This window comes from Gallinula chloropus (genome assembly GCF_964237585.1).
Source record: "Gallinula chloropus genome assembly, chromosome: 3".
In the NCBI taxonomy this organism is placed as follows: domain Eukaryota; kingdom Metazoa; phylum Chordata; class Aves; order Gruiformes; family Rallidae; genus Gallinula; species Gallinula chloropus.
Window position 1 is genome coordinate 1,508,321 of NC_140087.1, and position 26,163 is coordinate 1,534,483.

General features: G+C 41.6%; 1 protein-coding gene across 1 annotated transcript in view; it reads right to left on the bottom strand.

Moving 5' to 3' along the window:
* L3MBTL3 (L3MBTL histone methyl-lysine binding protein 3) overlaps positions 1 to 26,163 on the bottom strand; it is a gene marked incomplete at its 3' end in the record, with an annotated part of 67,897 nt that overhangs the window by 13,537 nt on the left and 28,197 nt on the right. Inside the window, exons 10-15 of the mRNA XM_084262539.1 lie at positions 25,527 to 25,678; positions 17,641 to 17,717; positions 15,751 to 15,836; positions 12,834 to 12,944; positions 11,111 to 11,225; positions 7,855 to 7,957 (exon numbers count right to left, since the gene is read on the bottom strand). Coding sequence (XP_084118665.1) covers positions 7,855 to 7,957; positions 11,111 to 11,225; positions 12,834 to 12,944; positions 15,751 to 15,836; positions 17,641 to 17,717; positions 25,527 to 25,678 — 644 coding nt within the window. The remainder of the gene's footprint in view (positions 1 to 7,854; positions 7,958 to 11,110; positions 11,226 to 12,833; positions 12,945 to 15,750; positions 15,837 to 17,640; positions 17,718 to 25,526; positions 25,679 to 26,163) is intronic.

Below are 26,163 nucleotides of genomic sequence, written 5' to 3' on the forward strand. Positions count from 1 at the left end.
AAGATGTTAATAAAACCACTAATTAAAAACCTCAACCCGAACGGTTTTGCATTTCCTTTTGACAGCAACTTATGTAACACAAATTGCTTGGTATTTTATAAGTAATACACTGGGTGCATTTGACTATACCCACCTCTCCAAACAAAATCATATTCACACAGTTAATTTTCCAGCAAGGGGTGGTATTTGTGTTATATAATGTCTGCACAGATGCTGCATGGCAAGGGCACAGTAAGAAGAACAGTGCACACCCCTCTTACTGCAGCAAATGCCTCATGTTTGCAAATGCCACTTTGTGATGTTCCACTAACACACTGTGACATTTTGCTGTCTCTTCTACCAGCCAACGCTCCCTGTTCCATTACATTCCAACTAAGGAAGGAGAGAACTTGACACTGTACTTTGATAATGACTTGTAAATATTACTCTAACAAAATGTGAAAGTCTTACCTGCTACAAGAGGCATGAAAGGGAAGAACAGCAATGTAAGATGTGCCGTGTTGAACTAGAGTTTTGTCTTTGGAAGAATGCAATGCAACGTTCAGCTGATTAGTCAGGCTACAAACCCAGACTTCAAAGGTATGTCCCAAATCCTGAAAGGTATGTTTGCCACCAAGAACGCCTAACAACTTACTCGGTTTTCCAGTCTCTGTTTAAGAGACAGGAGAGTCTGTACTAAACACACTGATCTAGTAATTCCTGAGCCATGACACTAACTCTAATCTAAAATTACCTGTATTATTACAAGGATCTCTACAATGGTAAAGTGTAAAAACCCTCATGTCCTGGGAGCTTGTTTGTTTTCAAGAACACAACTATCTGCTTGTCCACAAACTACTGTACCTGTTTCACTGATTGTTATGTGCAGGATTTCCAAACAAAACTGCCTAATATAAACAAGTCTACCTTGCCAGCCATACACCCCACCTCCAGATTACAAAAACTAAACAGAAAACCAACAGACTTTATTATGATGTTCATATTACAAAGCACAGAGGAAAAAAGAGCCTTTATATTCCAAACATGCTGTACATTCTCCTTTTCCTGTACCAACAAACCCCTGGATTCACAGTGTGTATGCATCAACTGCTACAAACAGACTGGACAACAGTCTCCTGGACTAACAACATTAGGAATCTGATTTTGGTCTTGCCAACATAAACAAGAAGTTGGTGGAAATTTGCATTCTCCCTCTGCACTCAGCATGAAAGGAGAAAATTCCTTAATGCCACACAGGCTGAGTTGGTCAGTCCTTGGGGTTATCCACACAGGAGTCCACTGGCACGTTCTGGTTCTGTCAGTCAGTTCATTTGAAAACAAGACAGTATCAATGTTTTTGGTTTTTAAATCATTGTGTGGCTGAGCTGAACCTGAATTAGAGGAAAAACATGCCAGTGAAATATGATTTCTGCTTTTCTAATCAAGATGAGACCCCTGTTTAAGGCCGTCTCAAGCTGGTGGTGTTCCTGTTTGCAAGGGACGTACAGCCATCCATCACCAGAGGGTGTGCACAAGAGTTACTCTGCCTTCTGAGGAACTGGGTGGTAGGTAGTTCCAGCACCTCTTCTGAGATGCAGGCACTTTTTTTTTGCTATTGAAAATGTCTTAAAGACATGGAACAGAATATAGAAACTAAAAATGAGCTTAAGAGCGTTTAACTTTTATTTCTACTTTCTCTGAAGCAAGTTTTGGCACTCTATTTTACATTTATATACCTCCACTTACATTTATTTTTCAACATACTATTTTTCTCTATGTTAGGACTAGCCTCTGCCAGTGCTTAAAAGGAAAAAAAAAAACCCACACCAAAAAACTGAAAGACAGGAAAGAAAAGAGGAACACTAGGAAGGATGGGGAAGTATTTTTATATCCTCAGTTTCTTATACTGCTGCATCTATCACAATGGTGCCTTTTTTTCCCCTTTCAAATGAAGTACAAGATAAAAGATACAGGCTTCTATAGAGAAAAAGGTTTCAGGGAGCCAATGCTAGTGGGATTTAAGTTCTTGCTGTGACAAAATCATACCACTGCAATGAAATACAGTTATCAGAAACTCAGGAATATGTTGGTTAATCTCAGTTCTGTCATTGCTACAAGGCAAAGGATGTAATCTTCTTTTGGCTTCCTCTGCTCACAGAGGTGTTTTGAAGCTCAGTGTCTTTAAGCAGATAGAGGGCTGACTCAAGGAAACACTAAAATACTGCCAATGTGGTATTTAACTTCAGTTGTGTGTTACTAAACAAACCTTACACCTAAATGAATTCTGACAACACAATTTCATCTACAGCAAGTCTTCTGTTTATGAACACCATTAATATGTGCTGTGTTCCTTAGAATGTGCCTGTTTATATACTGTCTTTTCCTTTAGTATTTTCTGGAATACAGAATTTGGATGACAGTGTCAGTCAGCAATAGCTGCAGTATTACCGATGCTTCAGGACACTAGATTCAGATGGGTTTTTCTTTGCAATTAATCATTCAAGTTGCTGTAGCTTTTAAAAAAAACTCCTTGACATCCCTTTGATGTTACTATTACTTGGGGCAACAAAAAGAACCCTCATGGTTTCCAGTACTGGCTTTGTTTCAACAAAGCACGGCATGAATGAATCTGTGTATGAGTTACATGGGTTTGGATCAATCAGTAAATCTTCCTGAACCTCAATGCCTCCAGCTCATTTTAAATTGTCTACTACAAAGAATAAAAAAAAATCATCTTGTTATTTGCACATCATGGAAGGATTTGATTTATATGGGACTGTAAGTTAGAGACAACTCCTTTCAAGGGCTCAGAAGTCTTGTTGTTTAGATTATTCAGTATTAAATTAGGATTTTTTACTCACCTGTCAACTTAAACATGGGTTTCTGCTCCAGCTTGCAATTTGCCTTAGCACACTATTTTGGAAACAGCAAAAGTTCAGAAGCCAGTTTCCAAAATGCCAAGATGTCCTTGACTTGGGGGTACACCAAGGTCTGCCAGAGGCATGGAGTGCACGGCAAGAAACAGCAGCAGCTACCCAATTTGGAACCTTGACTATACAGCTGACAGGGCTGTACACCCCTTCAGCATGGTTTCACAGCTCTGAAACCAGTCCAACAGAAAGATACTCAATTATCACCTGAGCTGCTTCAATAGGCTCAACCCCTGCTTCAGTAAACAGATACTCACATGGACACCACCCGTCCGACCCAACAGCCATCAGCCACCTCTGAGTGCTGCAGGAGCAGCACAGCACAGTGATTAGCTACCTGCTGTACACTTTGCATCCTACTGAAATGGCAGCAGAGTGGCTGGTAATACACCTAACAACCCCAGGCAACACACAGGCTTGGGGCAGGGTGGCTGGAAAGCTGTACAGAGGAGAAGGCCCTGGGGGTGTTGGTTGACACTCCCTGAACATGAGCCAGCAGAGTGCCCAGAGCGGCCAAGCAGGCCAAAGGCATCCTGGCTTGTGTCAGGAATAGTGTAGTCTGCAGGACCAGGGAGGTGATCATCCCCCTGCACTCAGCTCTGGTGAGGCCACACCTCAAACACTGTGTTCAGGTTTGGGCCCCTCACTGCACGACAGACCTCGAGGCCCTGGGGCGTGTCCAGAGAAGGGCAGCGAAGCTGGGAAGGGTCTGGAGCACAAGTCTTATGAGGAATGGCTGAGAGAACTGGGACTGTTTAGCCTGGGGAAGAGAAGGCTCAGGGGAAACCTTATTGCTCTCTACAACTACCTGAAAGGATGCTGTGGTGAGCTGGGGGTCAGCCTCTTCTCGCAAATAAGTAGTGATAGGACAAGAGGGAATGGCTGCAAGGTGTGCCAGGGGAGGTTCAGGTTAGAAATTAGGAGAAATTCCTTCTCAGAAAGAGTGGTCAGGCATTGGAGTCCCACACTGGCAAAGTAACAACTGAGCATTAAGCTTCTGTTTTTACTCAATCAGGAAAGATCAGTAAAGGAAAAACCCTATGTACCATTTGCTTCTTGTATACCATTCTGAAGAATTCCCAAGACCACAAGCCTGGCATTTTCAAGTCAACAGAGCTTCTACATAATTGTCCCTTTCCAGAACTATCCAAGGGAACAAAAGTATCAAAACAGCATGTTCCATTCGTGGTTATTTTGTGAGTGCTCTTCCACCACTCTCAAGATCTATCTCTAACAGGGTAATATGGACACCTTTTTCTCTAAAGCTCAAAACTGTAGTACTGATGGGTGGGCACGTACATTACTCTTCTCCAGACATCTGGAGATGCTCCTATTTTCCAGCTATGTGCAAAGTTTCTGAAGCGCAGAGTCCTACTGGGTTACTCAGCCTCAGCTACACCCAGCATCAGAACAGAACGTAAGCCAGGATTCTCTCTAAACCTGCAGAGTAAGGTGGTAGTCTGTTTGATAACCTGTGAGAAGCTACAGACAAGCCTCCTGGTTTAGTAGTGCTGGCTGGTCATGTTACCAACCGCAGCCCCTCGCTGCCTTTCGGGTGCAGGTTAGTGAGGTGGTATGGTAGCTCCACGAAGATTCACCCAGATTTGCTCAAACTATCTACCTTGATGGGTTAAACAAACACACTGGAGTAACTCATGGATTAAGACTCTGTCTGGAGTGGCCTATGCCCAGATGACCACATCTGCTGGTAGTGATATGTGATTAGAACAAGGTCCTGACCACATTTGGGGGATGTATTGTTTTTCCTGCTGGATTTTTGTTGAGTGATATCTTTACTTCAGTTGACTTCATGAAAACATTTTTTAACTAATCTGGGAACAAGTGATACCAATGTTCTCTTTCACAATTTACAATGCACAATTATCATCAAAGCAATTCTTTAGGTGAAAGTTGCGTCAACAATCTAAACCTGAACCAAGAGTATCTTTATAGTGGATTTGGCTGGGGCAAATGACCTTACACGAAAGAGAAAATGAAACTCGAGACTGGCATCAAAATCAGATGAGAGTTATTTCAGCAGACACTGAAAGAATAGAGGCAGCATCCTGCTGAGCTGAGGTTTCCCACTTGTCTGCACTGTGGTTCTGTTTCAACGCAGCCTCCACCACGGCACGTTCACTGACACATAACAGGTGTAAAGTTTCTGGTAAAAACCTGTATTCACGGTGAGTTGACCCAAAACATGAACGACCTGCTACAACTGACCACTCTGCATTCCTGGCTGAACCTGAAAATCACTGCATGCACTAAAGATCAGAGGGCATGCGATTCATACTCATAATCATGCAGGTGGAGTGGCATAATGCTACCGACCTGCACAGCAGCCTGTTTCAAGTGCAGAGCACAAAGCCCCAGATCAGCTGGTGACAGATACCAAGTCCTTATTAACATGAACTTTTCCAAAAAGTAAATGCTTTAACCCCACTGCATAATTAATCACCAGGGCTTTCATCTGGTTCCTAAGGAACAAGCTCTCAAAATTATTTCAGAACTACTTAGCATTTTAAATTCTCATTTTTCCTGCACACAGGCATTTATGCTGTAGAAAGATGTTGTGCCTCATCATGAAAGAAAAAAAAAAAGCATAGTTAAATACATTTCAAGGTTGCCAAGATAAAAGAGCCAAGAGGCTGCTACCTGACATGGATAATTATATCAATTTCAAAATGTCATTAATTCAGTAGGAAAGTGATGATACAACGTTGGAATTTTTGGGGCGACCTGGGCCCTTGAACCAGTAAACTCCAGATAAATAACAAGTCTCATTATTTTCCTCAGAAATGCTCAAGAAAAAACGCCCCAATTATCAGAACAGAGGGCAAACCAATATAGTTAGTGAATAAGATACTTAGCAGTGTTAATTTATTTGCTATGAAACAGCAAATACCTGCCTTATGATCAACAAAACTTCTTCGTTACATTTTTATCCCCTAGAACGATCAGTTAATGTGCAAATAATAGGATTGCAAAGACTGCAGTGAAAATAAACCACAATAGATTGCCATGAGTTTATTTCTTTTCTTAATATTCAGGATGAGTAAGCGTAACAACTTTAAATACCATGGAAAATCTAGTTACAAAAACAAAGGCTACGTGAACTAACCAGACACACGGCTCTTACTCATCCCTTCCCTGTGAAACATTACAAGTTTTAGTGCTGAAGTTTACTTAGAGAGAAGATCATAACTTACAAACTTTTCTGACATACTCACTTTCAGTGGTTTTTTTATTTTAAGCTCCAGCCTTAGGCTAAGAACAGGAACGCTCACCTGGTTCCATGTAACTGAGATCCTCTGAATGGGAAGTCATTGCCACACAATCGGAGGCATTAACAAGACTCAGTCTACCAGAATATGAAATACGATGGGTTTGTGCTAAGCAGCCAGGAAGCTTTTCAGGCAAGTCTGCTCCTATCAGCGGTGGACTAAGAACATGGATGCAGTAGGCTACTGAACTGAAGGATGGTAACCTCTTAAATACTAACTTGACTGTTTAAGGAAAAACTGGGGGAAAAACCCTACCAAAACCCATCAAAAAACCAAAGGAAAAGAACATGGATAGAGAAAGGCAGAAGGAAAAAAGGTGAGAGCAATCTGGAAGACATCAAGAGAACATGCCATGTCATTGCTAGAACACTACCACAATTCATACTAAACCAGGTTTGGTCACTGGGGCTATCCTATCCACATCCCTCCTTGGAGATAAAGCTTGTATTACCATTGGGTGCCCTTCTGCCCTCTAACAACACAACCACAATGCCTCTGCACTAGACAGGAAAGCAATTCTTGCAGCGAAAGATGCCTTTTGCACATTAAACATGTAACAACACTGTGAGTTTTGCTGGCAGTTATCTTTGTTAGGGATGAGTCAAGGCTTCAGTCAGCACTGTTATGCCATTAAAACCTTATAGTATAATTCTGGCCAAAAGGACATAACTGTGCCACAAAAAATATAAAGAGACTGCAGAACTAACTCTTGGATCATGGTAGTTCAATACTATACTTAAAAAAAATTACTGAATTCCCGAAGAGGAATCCTCTTAGCCATAAGAGAGCAGAAAGCACAAAGTGCTTCAAGGATCCCATGACTGTGGAATGGAAACACTGCAAGAAAACTTCTGGAGGCCAGAATTTGCAAAAAGGTTACAGGGTGATATTTATGGTGTTTAATTCTCAACAGGTTACATTCATTGTCTATCCCTTACTTAAATAGTCATTTTATAATTTTTTTTAAAAAAATACCTTTTTGGCTTAATAAATGTTTCCCATTTATTCTGCCATTGTCTGTCTGCCCCCATTCCATTCTCCCATGCTACTGCTCTCCCTATGTCAAGTCTCCTCCAGGAGACCTGGGCACGTCCCCCTTTCTGCAATATACTTCAGAAGGCATTCAAAAAAAGGATCTTTAGAAACACCAGGGACAAACAGCATGTTGCTCAGGGTGTTGTTTGGGAACACATGAACTGGAATTTCCTTTTTAGCATTCCTCCAAGCCAGCAAGCAAATGCTCACCCCTACTAACCAAGCAGAACAAAACCATCCACACCATCATAAAAGTAGTGACCTCGCATTTCAAAAGGTTCTGAGGTTATCACGTATCTGTCTGCAACACTTTGCAACCTGCACAGCAAGCTGAGGAATCCTCACAGGAGCAACGCACAGAGCAGCTGAACCCATCAGTTGTGGCAACAAAAAAAGTGATGTTCAAGGAATCTTATCTCAGCACACCCTGGTGAAGTGAAGTTACAGATTGCTAATGTTTATTTCAGCATGTTCACCATGGCAACTGAAATCCCTGCATATTTAGGCTGACGAGATTTCACTTTTTTTCCCAGCTTGGACCTGTTTTCTTGTGAAGAATCAAGAAGCCCACGTGTACACATCGCTCAGTCCAAAGAGCAACGTTACAGCTACATGGTGCTTACCTGTGATGGCCAATATGTCTTGCTCTTTTAATGTGTCCAACTCCTTTACATCCTGCTGTGGGACACCCTCCATGCTCTAAAGCTTCCACCAATTCCAAGGGACCTGCATGTCAGAGGAAATTACATGAGATTAAAAAAAAGAGTATCAAACCTTTAGGAGTTAGATAAATATGCTGGAACTCCAGAGTACCAAAGTAAACACGAGGAAGTAGCAAGTAAACAAAATCTAATTTTAACGTACTTTAAAAATGCATTCTGCAAAAGCATGTGTGAGAAACCTCTGCAGAAGAGCTACAACTACATGAAGAACACAAATCCTGAAGGAACTATCTGACTTTTTTTGTTTTGTCCTATTAACTGCCTGTAGTTGGAACCTGGTCATTTTGCAACAGCAAAGTACGCTACCCTTCTGTTCCTGAAGACAGGGATCTACTTATAATGGGTACTGACCTTCTCCAATTTTAGCTCAAGCTTTCCACTGAACAAGGTGTGAAAACAAAGGCTGAAAACGCTACTGAAAAGAACAAGCCACCAGGAGATTTTTGACATTTTTACTTATCTGAATTTGTGTGTCTGATTTTCATCAACCTGTAGCAATGATGCCTGCAGAGACATTAAAGCATGTAGCTGTCAAAACTACAGCTTTGACACTTAAGCAAACATAGCATATAAACCATGGTTTCATGGCAGGTGAGAGACAGACCTACTCCAGTGTATGAGACTGAGAACATCTCCTGTGCACTCGCAAACATGCGCTGTTTCTCTGGTACTGGTTTGGCTTGAGAAGTACATGAACATGTATCTCCCCCTACAGATAACAATACCAATGTAAAAAGGTCTATTTAAAGACATTTCCAAGATGATAGATCCTTGCTCACAGAGGGATAATGAGACAAAGAATTATTAGGTATAATTAGGACAGTCCAAAAGCATCTTTTCACAGATGTTCTACCTATGCTAATGTTACCTCACTCTGACTACACTGAAGTCCAAAGGCTTCTATAGGCTTTAAAATGCTGCAATGGATGACTGAACAGAGAATTTCACCTTTCCTACCTTTATACAAAATTGATCCCTACAACATAACCAGTCAGTGGACTCAGAGGAAGAGTTAACAGGGACGCTTTTGCAAAGAGAAGTCCTGCCTCACTGATGCTCTGGTTTTGCAAAAACTAACTCCTTACAAATGTTCTGTCTTCACATAAAAAATTCAAACTCTCTAAAAATGTCATTTAGAAGAGCTGCAGCTAGCTGTCTGTATTTATGCAAGAAGCTGCTGCCTGTGCCACTGTGAAATGGTATTACAATCAACACCAAGACATGGCTCTTAATTCCTAAACTGCTATCAAAAAGGTCATAATCAATCATGACGACTTCGCTACAACTGCAAACACTATGAATACATAAATACTGGAAGCAAAAGGCCATTATGATGACTGATCCAGACTAATATTGCTAACACTGTGCAGTGTTCACATGAAGCTTCTGGTGCCAGAAGACAGGGATCCAGGCCCCATCATTAAAGGGGCTGTCTTACTGACTGAGTAAAAAATACTGTGTCTTGCAAAGTATTTTCTTCCCTCCTTCTGAACTTGAAATGCACTTTAACTAATTTGGAAACAGTATTTTTATAGTATTCTATATTTTGTATCATCTTCTACAGTAAAATACAAAGTCATATTGTTGGAAGAATGTATTACTCAGTCATCATCCAATTTTAGTAGTGTTAGTGCAGTTAATTATTCTCTATTTAACGAACAGTCACATTCACATTGTCTGGTTTTGTAGCTTAACTAGTAGCATCAGTAGCTTAACTAGTAGCTTAACAACAGCATGGTTGATTCGGTCAGTGACAGCACCTCCTACACCACCACCTAGAGGAGACAACGTTATGTATGTGATGGGCATCTGTATTTTGTTTATTTTAATTCCTCCAACAAAACAAACTGAACTATTTTATACACCCACCTAGGTTAAGAGTTGTGTTCTTTTAGCTCAGGTAGAAGAAATGTCACAACCTTATTTGGCTCTTTTGCCATATGATACAAATTTATTTATATGGGCTACTTTTCCCCACTGGCCTGTTCCTTTATTCAGTAGGCAGGATGCTCATCTCAGTTCAGGAGTGTATGTGCAGCATCCTATCTTACCCTCATTATGCGCTTTGTGCTTTGGCACTTACGGCAGGCAGGCTATTCAGACTCTGCTTTGAAGGCAGAATGATTAACTTCCTAACAGGCAGTACCACTGGAGTGCTCAGAAAACTAATGAATATACTCTGATCACGCTCTTGACAGGAATCATTTCTTCCTGACATTTTAGAGAGGCTGAATTGAGGTACAGAGATTTTCAGGTAACACGTTCACACGCTCTGTGTGTGCCTTATCCCAGCTATTTTACATTCCATTTTTTCAGAGCACTTAGCATTGCTCAGCATTTCTTATTTTCCTCTTCCTGATTTCAGCCACAGCTGTGAACACTCAGCACCTGTGCAGACCATACCTCAGAGTCACAGTACAAAACAAGCCCAAGAGAAGAGCACTCAAAACTCAGTCACTCAAAGTTTGGCTAAAGCGGTTTCACTGCCATTACCCAGAAACACGATGGCACAGGCAGAGAGACAGTCTCTTCTCCCTACAACCTCCAGTCTCATTTATGACTGCTCTCCCACTTCTTCAGTAAAAAACAAAAGTCCCCAAAGCGGGCAAGCCAGCCAATCCAGCATTATTTTGGTACCATGACTGTAGATTTACCTTCCATGTGGGCAGCATTAAGCCCTCTGCTCAGCTGAAAAAGGAAGTGAATGGGTTTTGAGGATTTGTCACAGCATTTGAAAGGAGTGCCTTCTCAGAGCAGTCTGGACTCCTCTGAGCTAAAAAGCAGGCTAACCTTCAAGAGGATGCATCAAGCAGATGTTAAGTGTGATACCCTCTCTGATACCCACTCCATGAGAGTGCCACAGCAGTTTCATCACTGACTTCCAAAGGGCCAGGACTTCACACAACCATCTTTGTCATTACTTCAGGTTTGGGCTGCTGTTCTTCTACAGGTGGAGAAAGACTGTATTTCCATCACAGTAAGGGTCAGTAAAGCTACCCACTAAGAAGTGATTAATTACTGACTGCTGATTTTGCATTAAATGTCACATTTACATTATTTTGCATATCCTAGCTGCCATTCTTCCACAGGCAGGAAAAACCACTGCAGCACACACGTGCCTTTGACCATCGTTAGAGTATAATGGGATTTCTCTTACTAAGTGGGGGCTGAAGAGGGTGCCCAGTTTTTGTACACCAGCCTGCAGGATGGATGTCAGGGCTATCTACATCAGTCCAATAATCATAAATACTATCCCAGCCATCAAAATGGACCTAAAATGAAAAAGGAGAACAATACATTTTAGATCAGAAATATTCTCTCTAAAATCACTTTCCCCAATGGCACATCCATTAGAGAAGCCATTTCAAAAGAACTATCAACATTACACAGAAAATACATGTACATTACATTCTGGACCCAGACATACTCTCACTGAAGTAGAGAGAGATGTCATTTGGTGGTTTACCAAATGACAATGTCTTGCCATCATCAGGCTCAAATCCCAGGAACAAAGCAGGACAAGTTTAGTTCTCAACATTAATATTTAAATTAAGCATCAATTTCTGCCTTTTTTCTCTCTCAATCCCCCCCCCAAATCCAAGTATTTTTATATATCTCTGGTTTGGACAGGATAGAAGAACAGCAGAGCAGCAAGCAAAAGAGAGACAAAAAAAAAAAAAAAGAAAGCATTTATCCATAAAACCCAAACAACCCCATGCAACAGTTTTAATAAAATCAGGTTATACAGGAGGAGGAGTGGAAGCTGACAGAAAAATTAAGAATGTGACTTCCCAGGAAACCACTAGTATGGGCTATACATGCTTTTTTTCCTTCAGGCAAAAGCTGAGTATCTTCACATTTTATTTGCCCTCTGTAGCAGTAAATAGTTCAGACCTGTCATGTGCATGTGTGGATGCAAGTGCACACAGATGCATTCAAGCAGAGCTCTTTCAACATGTGCTGCAGAGTCAAATTACCACCCCAGAAGCTATAAATCCTGTCATTTTAATAAATTAGGCTGGAGAGGGTTTTTTTTTTCTGTGTTTTGGTTTTTGCATGACAAACTTCAAGTTTAGATAGAAAATGTGTAGGTGTGGAGGTATTAGTTCTGATAACTCCCTAGCATAAGTTCATTTTGATTCTGAATTAAGTGTCAGCTGCATTTCCAGGTAAGCCTAATAGATCTCTACTAAATGCAATCAGAAATATTCTTCATACCCATCTAAGTAAATATCTGGAACATGCAAGTCCTTTTCACAATTCAGGGTTTCAGAGCGTAAACTGGTTTGGTACAGTAAAAAAATTAATTCAAAGTATACAACCTCTGGAAAAAGGCAATTTCTTAAAAATACATTATCTGAGATTAATCCAATCTGAAATCCATAATTAATATATTAACTGAAGAATTGCAGTAGTCTCTGACAAGGCACAAGAGACCAGGGTTATTTTTTTATCTCATTTATATCTCTCTCCTCTCCCTGGACGTTTATAGAGACAGATTCAATTAACCCAGGCCAAATATTTTATGGGCCCTAGTACAAATATCACAGCAGCCCTTTGTCACTTGATATTAAATAATTTCATTTCTTGATAGAATAGACAACTGTCTTCTATCAACTAGTCCCAAAGCAATTTACCAACATACTCAACTCTGCTCTCTAATTACCTACGTCAGCAAATGTAACTAAGAGGATAATAAAACAAGCCCTTCCAAAGGAATTACATGCATATTAATCAGTGAAAATGACAAGCAAAAGCTTAGCAGGACACAATGTGACTCACTTCCTCCTGTGCTTAGTTTTACAAGTACAGGATTTTGGTTTTACAAAGTACTCACCAGTCACTCAAGCGGGACAGTACACTAAGAGAGAGAAACTTACTTTTATTCTATAGTCATCGGTATCTACAATAGTTGCTACTCTGATAAATACTGGATTTCTCTTGTCAACCACTTCAAGTTTCATGTTTTTCTGAAAGCCGTGAGAAGGTTTCTAGAAAAGAGCAACAATATTATGTGAAGCAGAAGAAAACCTCAAAAAATCTCACACAATTGTAAAGTACACAAAAATCCATAGAGAGCTTTCTGCCTTCACCTGCTCATACCTGACACACTCTCCAACAAATCCAAGTGTTATTAAACTAGAGAAATAATGTAACTACTTTGGGATTCCAGGTTCTCCATTGAAGCCTTCCAAGAAAGCAGTATGGATTTTTATTTCATATCAGTTGGGTTTTTTCCTAAATTCTCCAGGGAAGTTTTCCCAGAGATTTTAGTCATCAGTTTGAACTAAGTATGTAGCATTGCATGAAGTTCTACATACCAGCAGACTGAAATGTCTATGAAATAGTCTAAAGGGAAAGATGTTTGTGGGTTTTTAGTATGTTTTCACTTCCATGGATGAAACACTCAAATCAGTTTCCTACTGAAAACATAACTAATCCACAGTGTAGCAGCAAATACTCACTTGGAAAAAAGCAGGATCAAATACCTGTTTGGAATACTATCCCAGAAAAAAAGGGCGTCTTTGTTAGGAATATCAGATTTTAACTTCGTCACCTAGTTATAAAAACTAAAGTGAAAATTATTTCCATTTAAAAGGGAACATGTGCATCTGTCCCTCTAAGACTTCACTGAACATCAGTGCTTTTTCCTCAGCTGTAGCTTAAGAACTCCCAAAATGCAACATAAAATACTGTGAATGTCTCAGGAAGCCTTCACCCAAATTCAGTACAATCAGCATTTTACTCCCAGTAAACCTGCTTTCTTACTGTCTATTCCAACTACCATCAACATAGTTACTGGTGTATTAGTACAGAAAGCAGGGAGGGGATTTTTCTTCCTGTGTGAAAGAAAACAAAATGCAAAGCACAGTTGCCTCCTGTGTAGTCAAGCTCTCCTTCCTCTCCATCCTCAAAACCAGATGACCTTGTCTAAACTCCCTCTGGGGACCTACACCATCCCCTGACACCCTCTGCTAGTATGGTTTCTGGAACAGTGTTGAGCCATGCCAGCTAGTGCTCTCCCAGTTTAATGCTGTCTATGCCCACGTGCCTGTGGTGTGTCCCAGCCAGATTCTGGGTGCAGACACAGCCAGGCAGACCCTGCAGACCACTGATGGGGCATTCCCAGTGCTGAATCCGGTGGGGTGGCTGTCCTTTGAACCTCAGGGGGAGAGGTTAGAATATGGATGCCCTGAGAAAAAAAGAAAGCCTTTGCCTTTTATCTTGAGGTAGCCAAGGCCACAGGCTGCCACTGCTTCGCCAAGGAAGGTTACACCTCTCAGGTGTAACCACATACCCTGCCCCGAGTATTTCTGCTGAGAAGGTAAGATTGAGATATGCTATTGAGCCAGACACATTCTGGGGTGACAAACTGCAGGTCAGTAATAAATGCCGATGATCTACTGACCCCTGGGAACTGTGATCAGCACCGGACTTCTGCTGCTGTTAATCCAGCTCTTGGCAAAGTGCAATTCAGAATTAGCAACCCTCATGTGAAAAGCTGAGGCAAACCAGCTTCAGGGTGCTGGGAGACAAGGGGCTGGGAGCTACCAGCCATCTGATGCTGGCTTCTACCACCAACCCTTTCTGCACTACTGACCAGTCCCCTTTCCTCACTGTCCTGGTTTTGGTGAGGATGGAGTTAACTTCATTGGAGGCAGCGGATGGAATGCTGTGTTTGGGTGTTAAAATGGGAGCAGTGCTGGTAACACCCTGATGGTTTTAGTTGCTGTCAGACAGGCAAGGACTTCCTCAGTTCTTCATATTTCTCTATTAATGAGAAAGGAGGGGCAAAGCTAGGACAGGTGACCCAAACAGGGGGGCTGATGGGAGGAGGGGGCTGCTCTGGGACGCGCGGTTCTTGGGGGACAGTCAGGTTCTGGGACAGCTCTGGGTGGCACGGCCTGAGCTGTGGGTTCAGTGAGAAACTGCATTGGGTATCAACAGCTTCATAGATGTTTTGCTCTAAAGTCCTGTCAGCATTGTTATATTGTATCTTTCTGCTATTCTAGTAAACTATCCTTATCCCAACCCACGGGCTTTGGGTTTCTTGGGTTTGGGGTTGTTATTTGCCCCTTCCTTTCCCCTTCCCTTGCCTCACCCCCCCCTTCCCTGCTCTTTTCCTTTAAGGAGCAGGCAGCTGCGTGGATCTCGGCTCTCAGCTGGGGTGAAACCACGACACTCACTGAATCCTGAGAGCTCAAGAAAGATACCAGCAGGTACAAAGCTAATGAAAAGGGTGTTGCTCACACACACCATGGGTAAGACAGGGTCTGCCTGTGGGTGCTGCCCATGCACCCTACTCACAAGTCTGCAGATGAAAAAAGGATACTGAACACAAACTCCCTCTTGGCTACAGCCAGACACAATGGACTAGATGGGCAACCAACCTGACCTCCTACAATCCGTTTTATGTTCTCACCCCATTTATTGCACCACTTAAAATACACAGATCGCTACCGAGCCATCATAACTTATTTTGAACATATGTATTTCTCTCTCATTACTTCTAATAACTAGGCAGTAATTTCCCATAGCAAATTACATTAATTAGTAGTATTTGGTGGCTTCTAATTGCATTTGTAACAATTAAAATAAGAAAGTAATAGTGATTTATAGTAATAATTATTTGATTTCTAACAGTGAACTGCAAGTTTGCATAAAAATAAACCACCTATTTTGCACCTAATTAACTGGATACATCTGGAAACATAGAACACCATAAATGTATTCTCTTCTTAAACTGATTAACTCTCTATGCACTTAAAAGCATGAAAAAATATAAGCATTTCTCACCACTTTAAAAGCCCTTGCAGGTGCAGGTAATGAACTGGTTTCTTCCAAATACTTCTCCCAAGAAAAATGCTTAGCATGTGGATAATCTGGCACAGAGGAAGTAAGAGCAGAATTAAAACACTGCAGTGCAAAAAATAAAATTAATTTTTTATTTACAGAGTGCCTAATGCTTTGTTCTGATTTATGCTTCACATTTATAAAATAATTACAGGAAAGGCTATTTTAAAACATGCCTGACACATTCACCATGTAGGTTAAAAACCACAGCAATCTTCTCTCATACAATATCAAGCAGCTATTGGAAAAAGTCACAACAGTTTTGTGTATGAGAATACAAATAATGTGGACTGGAAAAAAATCTGTCCACTTCAAGGAATTAATTCAAGTATTGTAAGCTTAGTCCTGTATTTTGTAAATAGCAATTTACTAGCTAACACAATCTAGTAATCAATAGCTTTGTACAACAGTAGAGCACACCTGACTACTTGCTCTTCTAGAAAATTTGAACCTAACTACCTTTCTTAAAAACAGCTTGAACAGAATTATTTACAGATGTTATCAAAGATGATGTTGCCTTTGTCATAAGTGTCAGGTTTGCATGAAGTGTCTGTAAGAAACACAAAGACAGCCCTGTTCTTAAAGGGAAGGCAGTGCCTGTCCTTTGCCTTTCATCTGTACTAGAAGTTTAATGTGGAGTTTAGACATTATGATGCATAATCTAGAACAGAATGAAACTGATTCCGTTTTGCTTTAAAGGGTTTCACTGAATAGTAGGCTGTAATTAACCTCCTGACAGACAGATTGCTTACAACTTTTCAAGACTGTTAGAACTTCTGTCAAAGTTGGTTTAAACCAGTTAAGAATGTCCATGCTCTCAGACCACAGATGGCAGTTTCTGCAACAGGGCATTTAGATCATCCAGCTACAGCCAAGAGTCCTGAAAAAACATGGTGGTCTTATATTTTATACTAATGATAAATACACTTTGACACAGAGAGGATCAGAGGGCTGGTGCAGCTCTCCTATGAAGACAGGCTCAGAGAGCTGGGCTTGTTACAAGGCTCCAGGGAGACCTTACAGCAGCCTTCCAGTACCTAAAAGGAGCCTACAGAAAGGTGGGGACTGTTTGTAAGGGCATGGAGTGATGGAGCAAGGGATAATGGTTTTAAGATGAAGGGGGGTAGATTTAGATTTTAGGAAGAAATCCTTCCCTGTGAGGGTGGTGAGGCCCTGGCACAGGCTGCCCAGAGCAGCTGTGGCTGCCCCCTCCCTGGCAGTGTCCAAGGCCGGGCTGGATGGGGCTTTGGGTAACCTGGTCTGGTGGAGGGTGTCCCTGCCTGTGGCAGGGGGTTGGATCCTTCTGAACCCAAACCAGTCTGTGCTTGAACAGTTCTGTAGTGTTTCTCATTGTGTTTTCCTCCCTTCCAAAAGAACCCTTACAAATTTGATTCCCTGATCACATAAGGCAAGCTCATCAACCCAGTATCCTGAAAATTTCTGCAAATTTTTTTCAGGTGAAGATGCTTTTCTTTTGACACAATCTCACAGACCAGAAATGTATTTTATCAGCATTGCCATGATGTGAGTCTCTTGAATGAATACATTCAGTCAGAAACCCAAACTTTTTCAGATTCCAAGGAGTATCTTTCATGGACAGGTGTCTCTTTACTAAAGCACCATACATGTGCATATTTAACACCTATAGTCTACTGTACTTCCATCAATATATTATGTCCTGTAAAAAATAAAAATTAGAACTCCCCAAATACTGATTCTTAATTACAGAAAGAAAAATTCCAGAGAGGTAACAATAAGCTTACTGGACAATGTTAATGCAGCTAGCTGACTATAACCTCAATAAATCTTTCCGGTGTGTAATAAGATACAAACCTGGTGGGGTGATGAGAGTTCTTTTATGTTCTTTACACCACCCAACAGGATGAATATGTGGGCTAGCTGCCTCACACCTGGAGGAGGGAGAGAAAACGAGACTGTTGATAAGAGTTTTTCAGACGTTCTCTTAATGCTCAGAAACAAGACATACAAGAAGACAAATTCCAAATCACCCATGACACCTTCAACTTACATTTAAACTGCAAACCTAACCTGAAGATATGGACACATTTACCACAGACTCAGTACAACCTACAGCAGCATAAGGCTTTCACTGGAAGATCAAAAAATCAAGTCCTTTAAGTCAGTGGTAGATCTCCACTGAGAAGCTATAACGCCGGACACGAAAAACCTCACATGTGGAGACTCTTAGGAGAAACATGTTGGCTGGTTACAAGAACACAGTAATCCCATCAAAGGGAGACAGGGTTTTGCAATGCCAAGGCCGAAACTTTAAACCAAAAGCTTGAAGTCTCTGATCAGTGATCCAAGTTGCACCTGGAGGCAGATCAGAAAACCAAGCGTAGCCGCAGTGCACTGTCAATAATGAGAAAAAACTCAAAACCAGATTCTGAGCTGTTTAAATGGAGCTATAAACATGTTATTATAACCCAACAGCAAGTAAGCAAAATACATCTGAGAAAAACTGTCAGTGGAGAGAGAGGAAAAAAAAATAAATAGCATTTCAGGCCCCAAACTGCCTGAAAGAACCCAGAACTAACCAGTGACCCCAGACTGCAAATTGCTCTAAAAAAGCTGATCAATTGCTCTTATTCAAGTGACTAACAACTTCCCATATTTTCTTTCATGTGCATCAAATTCTGCACTAGTGCTGCTGCCTGTGGCATGCCACAAGAACCACAGAAGACTGATGGGGCCAGGGTGAGCTACACTTGGTGTTCGCTGGCATCGCCCTGCAGCACGGGAAGGTGGCTCTCACTGGTGCTCACTGGCTCAGTTACACTGTGCTTAGAAGGAAGCAGCACTGAGTGTTGGCCATCAGGTTCTGTTAGCAATACCAAAGAAACCCCAAAAAAGAGGCACACACTGCAAAAACATAACTGATATATCAGAAGGTGAGAGAAAACTGTTTAAACATGCATCATTACATTGCTTTACTGCATATTGCTAGATTATTTCATAACATATTATCTACAATATAACATACAGTGTGTATAATGTAGGTACTGTAATTACAGTATTATTACTCAATATTAAGAAAGGCAGAGACAGACTGATCTACAGAAGAGTAAAAAGCCATCAGAGTGCTGTGAAACACGCCCCGTCCCTGTGCCGACATCGATACTGAACGATCGTTTTTGAGCTGGCTGAACGATTAGCAGTGCTTTTTAAAGAAGTAGATAGCACTTATGTAGTCAGAGTGACTAAGGAACATCATGCTGACACAAAGAGCTAGCATTGCTCTGCACGGCATGTACCGTGCCATGCGAGCATAGCTCTGCTCTGTTTAGCTGGAACTCACATATATCTGTGTAATTCCCATGTCTATCTGTCCTGAGGGATCTCGCTGCTTCTCAGAACCTGTCCCACCTAGTTGCTTTGGAGTTAGATAAATTCAGTATTGCAGTGCACTCACACTCTCTCTATTTCCTAACCCTAAAGGTACTTCAGTAGCTGACATTAAATAGTCCCATTTATGCACCCTCTCCCTTCTGGAGAACCCTACCAGTGTTTCCATCTCTCCACTGATGATGAGCCCTGTGCCTCACTCTCTCCAAGGACCCGTGGAGGCCAAAGTGCCTCCTGAGTCAGCTGAAGTAGGTAGGGCCTTCATTCCCTGCTCCCCAGGGAGGGAACAAGAAAACAAACTTAAGTAGCCAAGCTGCAGGCTAGACAGAAACACCGTCTCTCCCTCCTGCTGAAGGAATGCCGCGTTCCAAACACTTCTTGATCTTGAGTACGAACATGTCTTTTACAGATGGCAAATGGTATCACAGCACAGAGAGGCCACAAAACCTGAACCCTGGGCAACTGCCACATGGCAGTTTTGAACCTGTGTTGCATGAAAGAAAAATGAAACATCACCTCATGTTTGGAACACACAGACTAACACTTCATTTTGAATCTGGAAAGTAATTTCACATTATGTCAATAAACTCAGTATGGATACACTGAGCAACAGAACTGCAGGCTGGGTGTCTCAGAAGCACTGTCTCCTAACAAGCATTCCTCCAGCCTTCTACCTAAACAGAGTCCAGCACTAATGATGAAAAGAATCGTCCAACCTACTCCAATTATCTTATGGCTTTATGTATGAAACAGCTCTGGAAGTGTTTCTTTGTTATGATACCAAACAGATCAATTTCTAGCAGGTACAACCTACCTTTGATAGGCTCCATAATGGCTCGGACAATAGCCAAGGATTCAGCTCACTTCAAGAATACCAACCCTTTGTCCCACTACAATACAGAGGCTATACTGTATGCATTCAGTATTTATAGATTCACACCAGGTACTCTCTAAATCACTGATGTTGTCATTAATAAAAGGAATGTAAAAGGACTTTTGTGATAACTTTGCTCTGCTAAAACTCAGCATCTGACTCCTAGAAATGCTTTGCCCCAAGCAACTAAGAAAAAGGTGAGTGCTTCATGCTCCCCCTCTCCTCTTCCTTTCTCCATACAGTAACTGTGAAGAGAAGCTAATGAGCAAGGAGGCAGAACTTCTCTCTTCTATCCTACTCAAGGAGGAGTTTTACATGGAAGAATTTTACATGGATGAAGCATCCTTCTTCACTGTTTTGTAGTGCCATGTTTTGCAGTGAAGTCCACAAATTATTTGCCAAAGTCACAGAATCACAAGGTTGGAAGAGACCTCTGAAGACCATCAAGTCCAACCATTCCCATCCTAAGCTAAACCATATCCCTAAGTACCTCATCTACCCTTTCTTTGAACACACCCAGGGAAGGTGACTCAACCCCTCCCTGGGCAGCCTGTTCCAGCCCTGACAACTCTTTCAGTAACAATTTTTTTCTAATATCCAATCTGTCCCTGCCCTGGCACAGCTTCATGCCATTGCCCCTTGTCCCATCTCCTGTCCCCTGGCTGAAGAGACCATCGCCCACCTCTCTACAACCTCCCTTCAGGTAGTTGTAGGTGGGGATAAGGTCTCCCCTCAGCCTCCTCTTCTCCAAGCTAAAAGTCTCCCAAGTTAAATTTGGGAACAAGACCCACGTTCATGAACCTCTATGGTATTACCAGCACTATACTTCAAATAGTGAGGTAGACATATAAACCCCTTACCAGGACAAACCTTCTAAACGCACTTGTTCTGTTTTGCTGTTTCACACAGAGTTTAAACAAACATTTTTATAAAATTCTGAAAAGTAAATGCCACTGCACACAATTTTTTGCCTTCAAGAAGCAGCAAGTGCCCAAGGTATGTCGCAGTGAGAGGTGCACTCCTGGAAGATACTCCGACATTACAGCAGTGAGAATGAACATGGAACAGGCAGCAGTGACTGTTCCACCCCACAGCACTGCAAAACAGCACTGCAAAACATCCACAACATTTTGATTTGCAGGCATAAAGCATATCCCTGCTTTAGCAAAACCAGGTCATACAATCCATTGTTACCTACTGATTTCAAACAGCCTTTTAGCTTCCAACAGTCCATTTAACAATAAAAAACACAGATCAGTAAAAGTCACACACAATTTTAAGTGAAATTGCTATGGTTTAGTGTGTAATTTCATGGACATATTATCTGGCTTGGAAAAACAACAATAGTCTATCAGACTAAGTCTGAGACTTCTCAACTGGAATGCCAAAGGCTACTCTGACTTCTCCAAATCAATTTTCCTTGTCCCACAGCTTTTTATCATCTCTTTTGTTCCATAATAAATCACCCAGCTCAGGCACTTCATAAAACACGACGGTTCTATGATCTGTGAGGATGCTTGCTAGGTCAAAAGAGGTTACTGCCACTGGCTGGAGCTGAAGAACTTTGCACCTCCAGATGTACCTGCCCCTGGACTTCACCAGAGCACCACCACCTTCCACCAAGCAGTGGAGTGGTGACACACGTGTACTCAACTAATAAAGCAAGATGTTGATGTCTACCTGTGATCCATTCTTCCTGTCGTGTTAGAACATGCAGAGAGGAAAAAAAAGTAATTAAAGAATAAAAATCTATTCTCCCTACTGGAAACTGAGGCAATCCAGGAAGATGAAGCAGAAACAAAAGCAGCAGAGTGCACCAGAGGAACCCCCAAGACAGCCATGCAGAGAGAGGGCTCAGAGCAAGTGGCAGCTCTGCAGAGTTACTGGTAGCTTAACCACGTCTTGGGAAGGGTGTCAGAGCAGGGATGTGCTACACGGTATAAAAGGCAGGAGAAGTTCTGCAATAAGGGAAGCCAAGGGCAGCTGCCAGCACAAGCCCCTGGAGCGAGCACCACTCTGTGTGAAGGGAACACGTGTGCAGCCCAGCAAGCCCTGACTCACAGCAGGAGGGCACAGCCCCATGGGAGACTCACACATGGAAGAAGACTTAGTGTTTTCCTTTTGGTCCCTTTCAGCTGCCCATTTTTCACAAAAATCTCTTTTGTATATACAGCTCATCAAATTCAGATCATGAGAGACGGATGACAAAGCTCAGTGTTAAAGAAATGAATATTCAATTATTTTAGAGAAATATTTTCCCGAGTGGGTTTCCACCTGAAGATCTGGACTGAGTTTTTATTTAGTAATCAGTGTTTTCTTTAAAATAAGACACACAGGTAATACTCATTTTCTGCTTTGAAATGATTTCTACTTTTCCCTCTTGGGAAAAAGAAACCTTTTGGTAGTTTGATTTTTGCTTTATTAAATGTAGACACAGTCTGCAATGAAAATGTTACTTATCAAAAACCACTCACACACACATGCATTATACCCACAAATAAGAATATGCTACTTATACAACTTCTTGATTGTAAGATGTCAGTCATCTAACCAAGCTTTAAAAAAACAAGAACAAAAAGAAAGAAAAGCACAGAAACCATCCTGCAGCCCCATCTAGTGCATAAGTGAAAATATTTCATCATTTACAAGTGTAAAGCTGGTATTATTTCAGGTCAGGACATGAAGCTACAGTGTGTGTCCAGAGGTGGTACAGCAAGCCACATTACTGTATTTTCTATTGAAAGTCTGATAAACCAGCTGCTGCATGGTGATTTGCACAAAATTTTAGAGTTTTAGGGTCAGATAATGGTCCATTGCCCATTTCAATAGCTAAAAGCATGCACTGTGACTTATGGTTCTTGAAGATTGTTTTATCTTCTTTCTGACATAATATAATCCCTTCAAAAAGACTGTTCCTTTCAAAGACAGAGTGGAGCAAAGTTAATTATCTCAGAAACGAAACAAGCTGAGCACAACTTTCAAGGATTTGGCTGTTAGCAAAGTAGCAGCTGCTCATGGAGAGCAGAACTGGCCTCTTCGTCTCCCACCAAAATCCAGTCTGTTCCAAAACTCAAACAGATTAAAAAAAGGCTCAGAAAATGAAAAGCTGATTTGTCTTCACAAGGCACTGCAGAAAACATTTCTTCTATGCAAGATGGATAGGAGCAGAACAGAGAGCAAAGCACAGGACATAGCATCTTCTCACACTCTGTGAAGCTGATCCCAAAAAGCTGACTGCAGCACCTTTGCTGCAGGGAGGCTCAGACCCAGGCAAGGAGAGGGGCAGACAGAGCCCTCCAACCCAGCAAGTTGGGGCTGCAGCATGTTCAGCACAGACATCACAAGCAGCAACCAGCCAGCAGAGCTTCAACTCCTGCACAAGCTCTGGCTGTGCTTGGGTTTGGTCACAAAAACATCAGGACTCCAAGCTGACAAAAACGTGTGTGTAAGCAGAACAGATGAAAGAGAATAGAGAACTGAAAGCCAGTGTGGCCCTCTATTTAATTGACAGTTCAAACATGCCCAAAGATGCCCAAACTTTATTTCCAGATTCAGGCAACCATAAAAACCCTCAGGAATTCCACTCAGAGGGAGTATCTTGGCTCCCAAAGTATTATACATCAAAATTCTTCTTCCTGAAGGAACAACTTCAATTTTTCTATTTTCTTCACTTTCCTTCCCTCTGAAAGCCACTACCAAAGGACAATCTAATGGGATTTATAATACACTGAAAGTATCACTACCATGCATTAAAGAGCTGTAGCAATGACTGATTCCAGCCAGGGATCTTATTTTCAACCATTAACGTATTTTCTAATGCTCAGGAAAAAAGTCAGGAAGAGTATCTTCAGGGTGGAAGCCTGAAGCCTAAAAAAGCTTAGGCAAAGGTAATATACCTCTCTTGCCTAAGCCCAGTAAAATCAATCAACTGCCTTTTAGTTATCCAAGAAGAAGCAGAAATACTTTTCATACTCGATGGAATCTACCCAAACTAACCAAATCACAAGAGGTACACAGAAACGTATTCCTGTTTACAATAATCAGCTATATACACCACATACTATCATTTACCCTTCATGATAATTATGAGATTGAAACCTAAATGCAGGTGCAGGGAAACTGAGGCACCACTCTGGTGAATAAAGTCTGCTAAGAAGGGAATGGTGGGGGGAAAGTGTTTTAAGATCTGGTAGTGCTCTCAACTCCAGTTTCTTTGCTGTTCTTTGTAGTGTAGTGTAATAAAGTGGAGTAGTTTTTCTCCTCTTCACTCTGTGTTGAGTCTGTTTTGCCCACGTTGTTGACAGAGTGATCTCTCCCTGTCCTTATTTTGACTCCTGAGCCTCTTAATATATAATTTCTCCCCTGTCCAACTAAGAAGGGGAGTGATAGACTGAATTTGGTGGGCATCTGGCCTCCAGCCAGGGCTAACCCATGACACCTGGTCTTTAACTCATATGGCCTATTATCTTGATATTCAGTTCCTGACAGAACCGAAATACCTGTTCATCAGTTCATAACTTGGTTCTCCTACAGCTTATCTGCCCTGTAGCCCATACAAGTGTTACTTCAAGAGATTCCCTCACAAAGTTTTGTGTTATGCAATAGTTTCATGTCATCCTCACTGATGCAGTGCCTAGGCAGTCCTCAAATAAAGATGAAGAAAACCTTCTTCATTTGTTTTTACATGCTCAGCTGTACAGTGAAGTTGCCACTGCCAAACCCATGGTGCTGGATTAACAATGCTCTACCTGCTCTGCAGGAACTCACTCTTCAAAGAATGTAAAATATATAAGTCCACTCTACAGGATCTGCCAGAGGAAGACACATGTGTGAACAGGAACATGCTCTGTGACAGCCAAAGCCTGAACATCCTTCAGGATCTTTATGCCTGCAGCATGTCCTGCTCCACCCACTGACTCTTCATATAGACACACAAAGACCCACCACCACACAATGTGCAAGAAGGGTCATCTCTAGCACAGGATATTAAGACCTCGACTTTCAGAGGAACACAACACACTAAGACCAGGTGTTGCCACTCTCAGGCATGTCTTACAGATGATGGCTGAGGTTTGGTCTGAACAACGTCGCAGTCCAAGGACCTTACGAGCAAACACAGCCTTTGTTTCGATTTACAGATCACAGTCACAGCATCATTGTGTGTATTCTTCACCAGAGATACCAACCTCAGCTGTAGGGATGTCATTGAAATGAGAAATTAATCTGTAATTCCAGATGCAGCAGCACCTGGGGACACACATTTAGCACAACCTCTGGAGATTCTTGATGTTTAACCTGATATGTAAACTTTGATGCCTCCAGCCTGCCACTGGGACACACTTTGATGGCCATGACTGAGAAGCAGCAGAAGTTGGTATGGTAACTGTATCGACAGTCTGGAAAGCATCACAGGAAACCCTGCTTAAAGCTAACACACGTCTGGTACCTCTCACTAGGATACAAAACAAAAACAGCATACCAGTAGTCGTAACTCTCATCCCAGTTGTCAAAGTGAACCAGAAAACGATTGTCCACCATGTCTGTTACCGTAGCAACACAGATGAAAGTCGGATTCTTCTTGTCTACAGCTTCCAGCTTCATCCCCACTCGAAATCCCGATGGAATCACTGTCTACATAGAGAAAGACATTTAATTGAAGAGAAATACTATGAATCCAGAAATCTCCCCAGTGTCCACAATCAATATATTCATGTCATTTCTAAGATTCCCAATTATCTGACCCAATGGAGTGGCAGCAGCCTAATTAGTTGACATGAAGGATGCTCAGACACAGAGACTTGTGGTTTATGAAATAAAAAAACACTATAAATATACTGCTAAATTAAATGTGTTGGTTTTAACTCACCCTGAAAGATTGTGCTAGGTCCATAACATTATGGTGCAAGACACAGTACTAATAACGGGTTTTAAATTTAATTTAATATACCATTTCTGAATGTACCAGATCAGGTATTGAAACAGATCAGTAAAAAATTCATGGATCAGAACTGCAGAGGTGAACTGGAGACTGTTACTGAATTTGTTGTAAATATTTTTACCCTAAATTCCAGGTCTCAAGTCTGCTACCACTGCAATGTGCCCTGAGTCTTTACCAC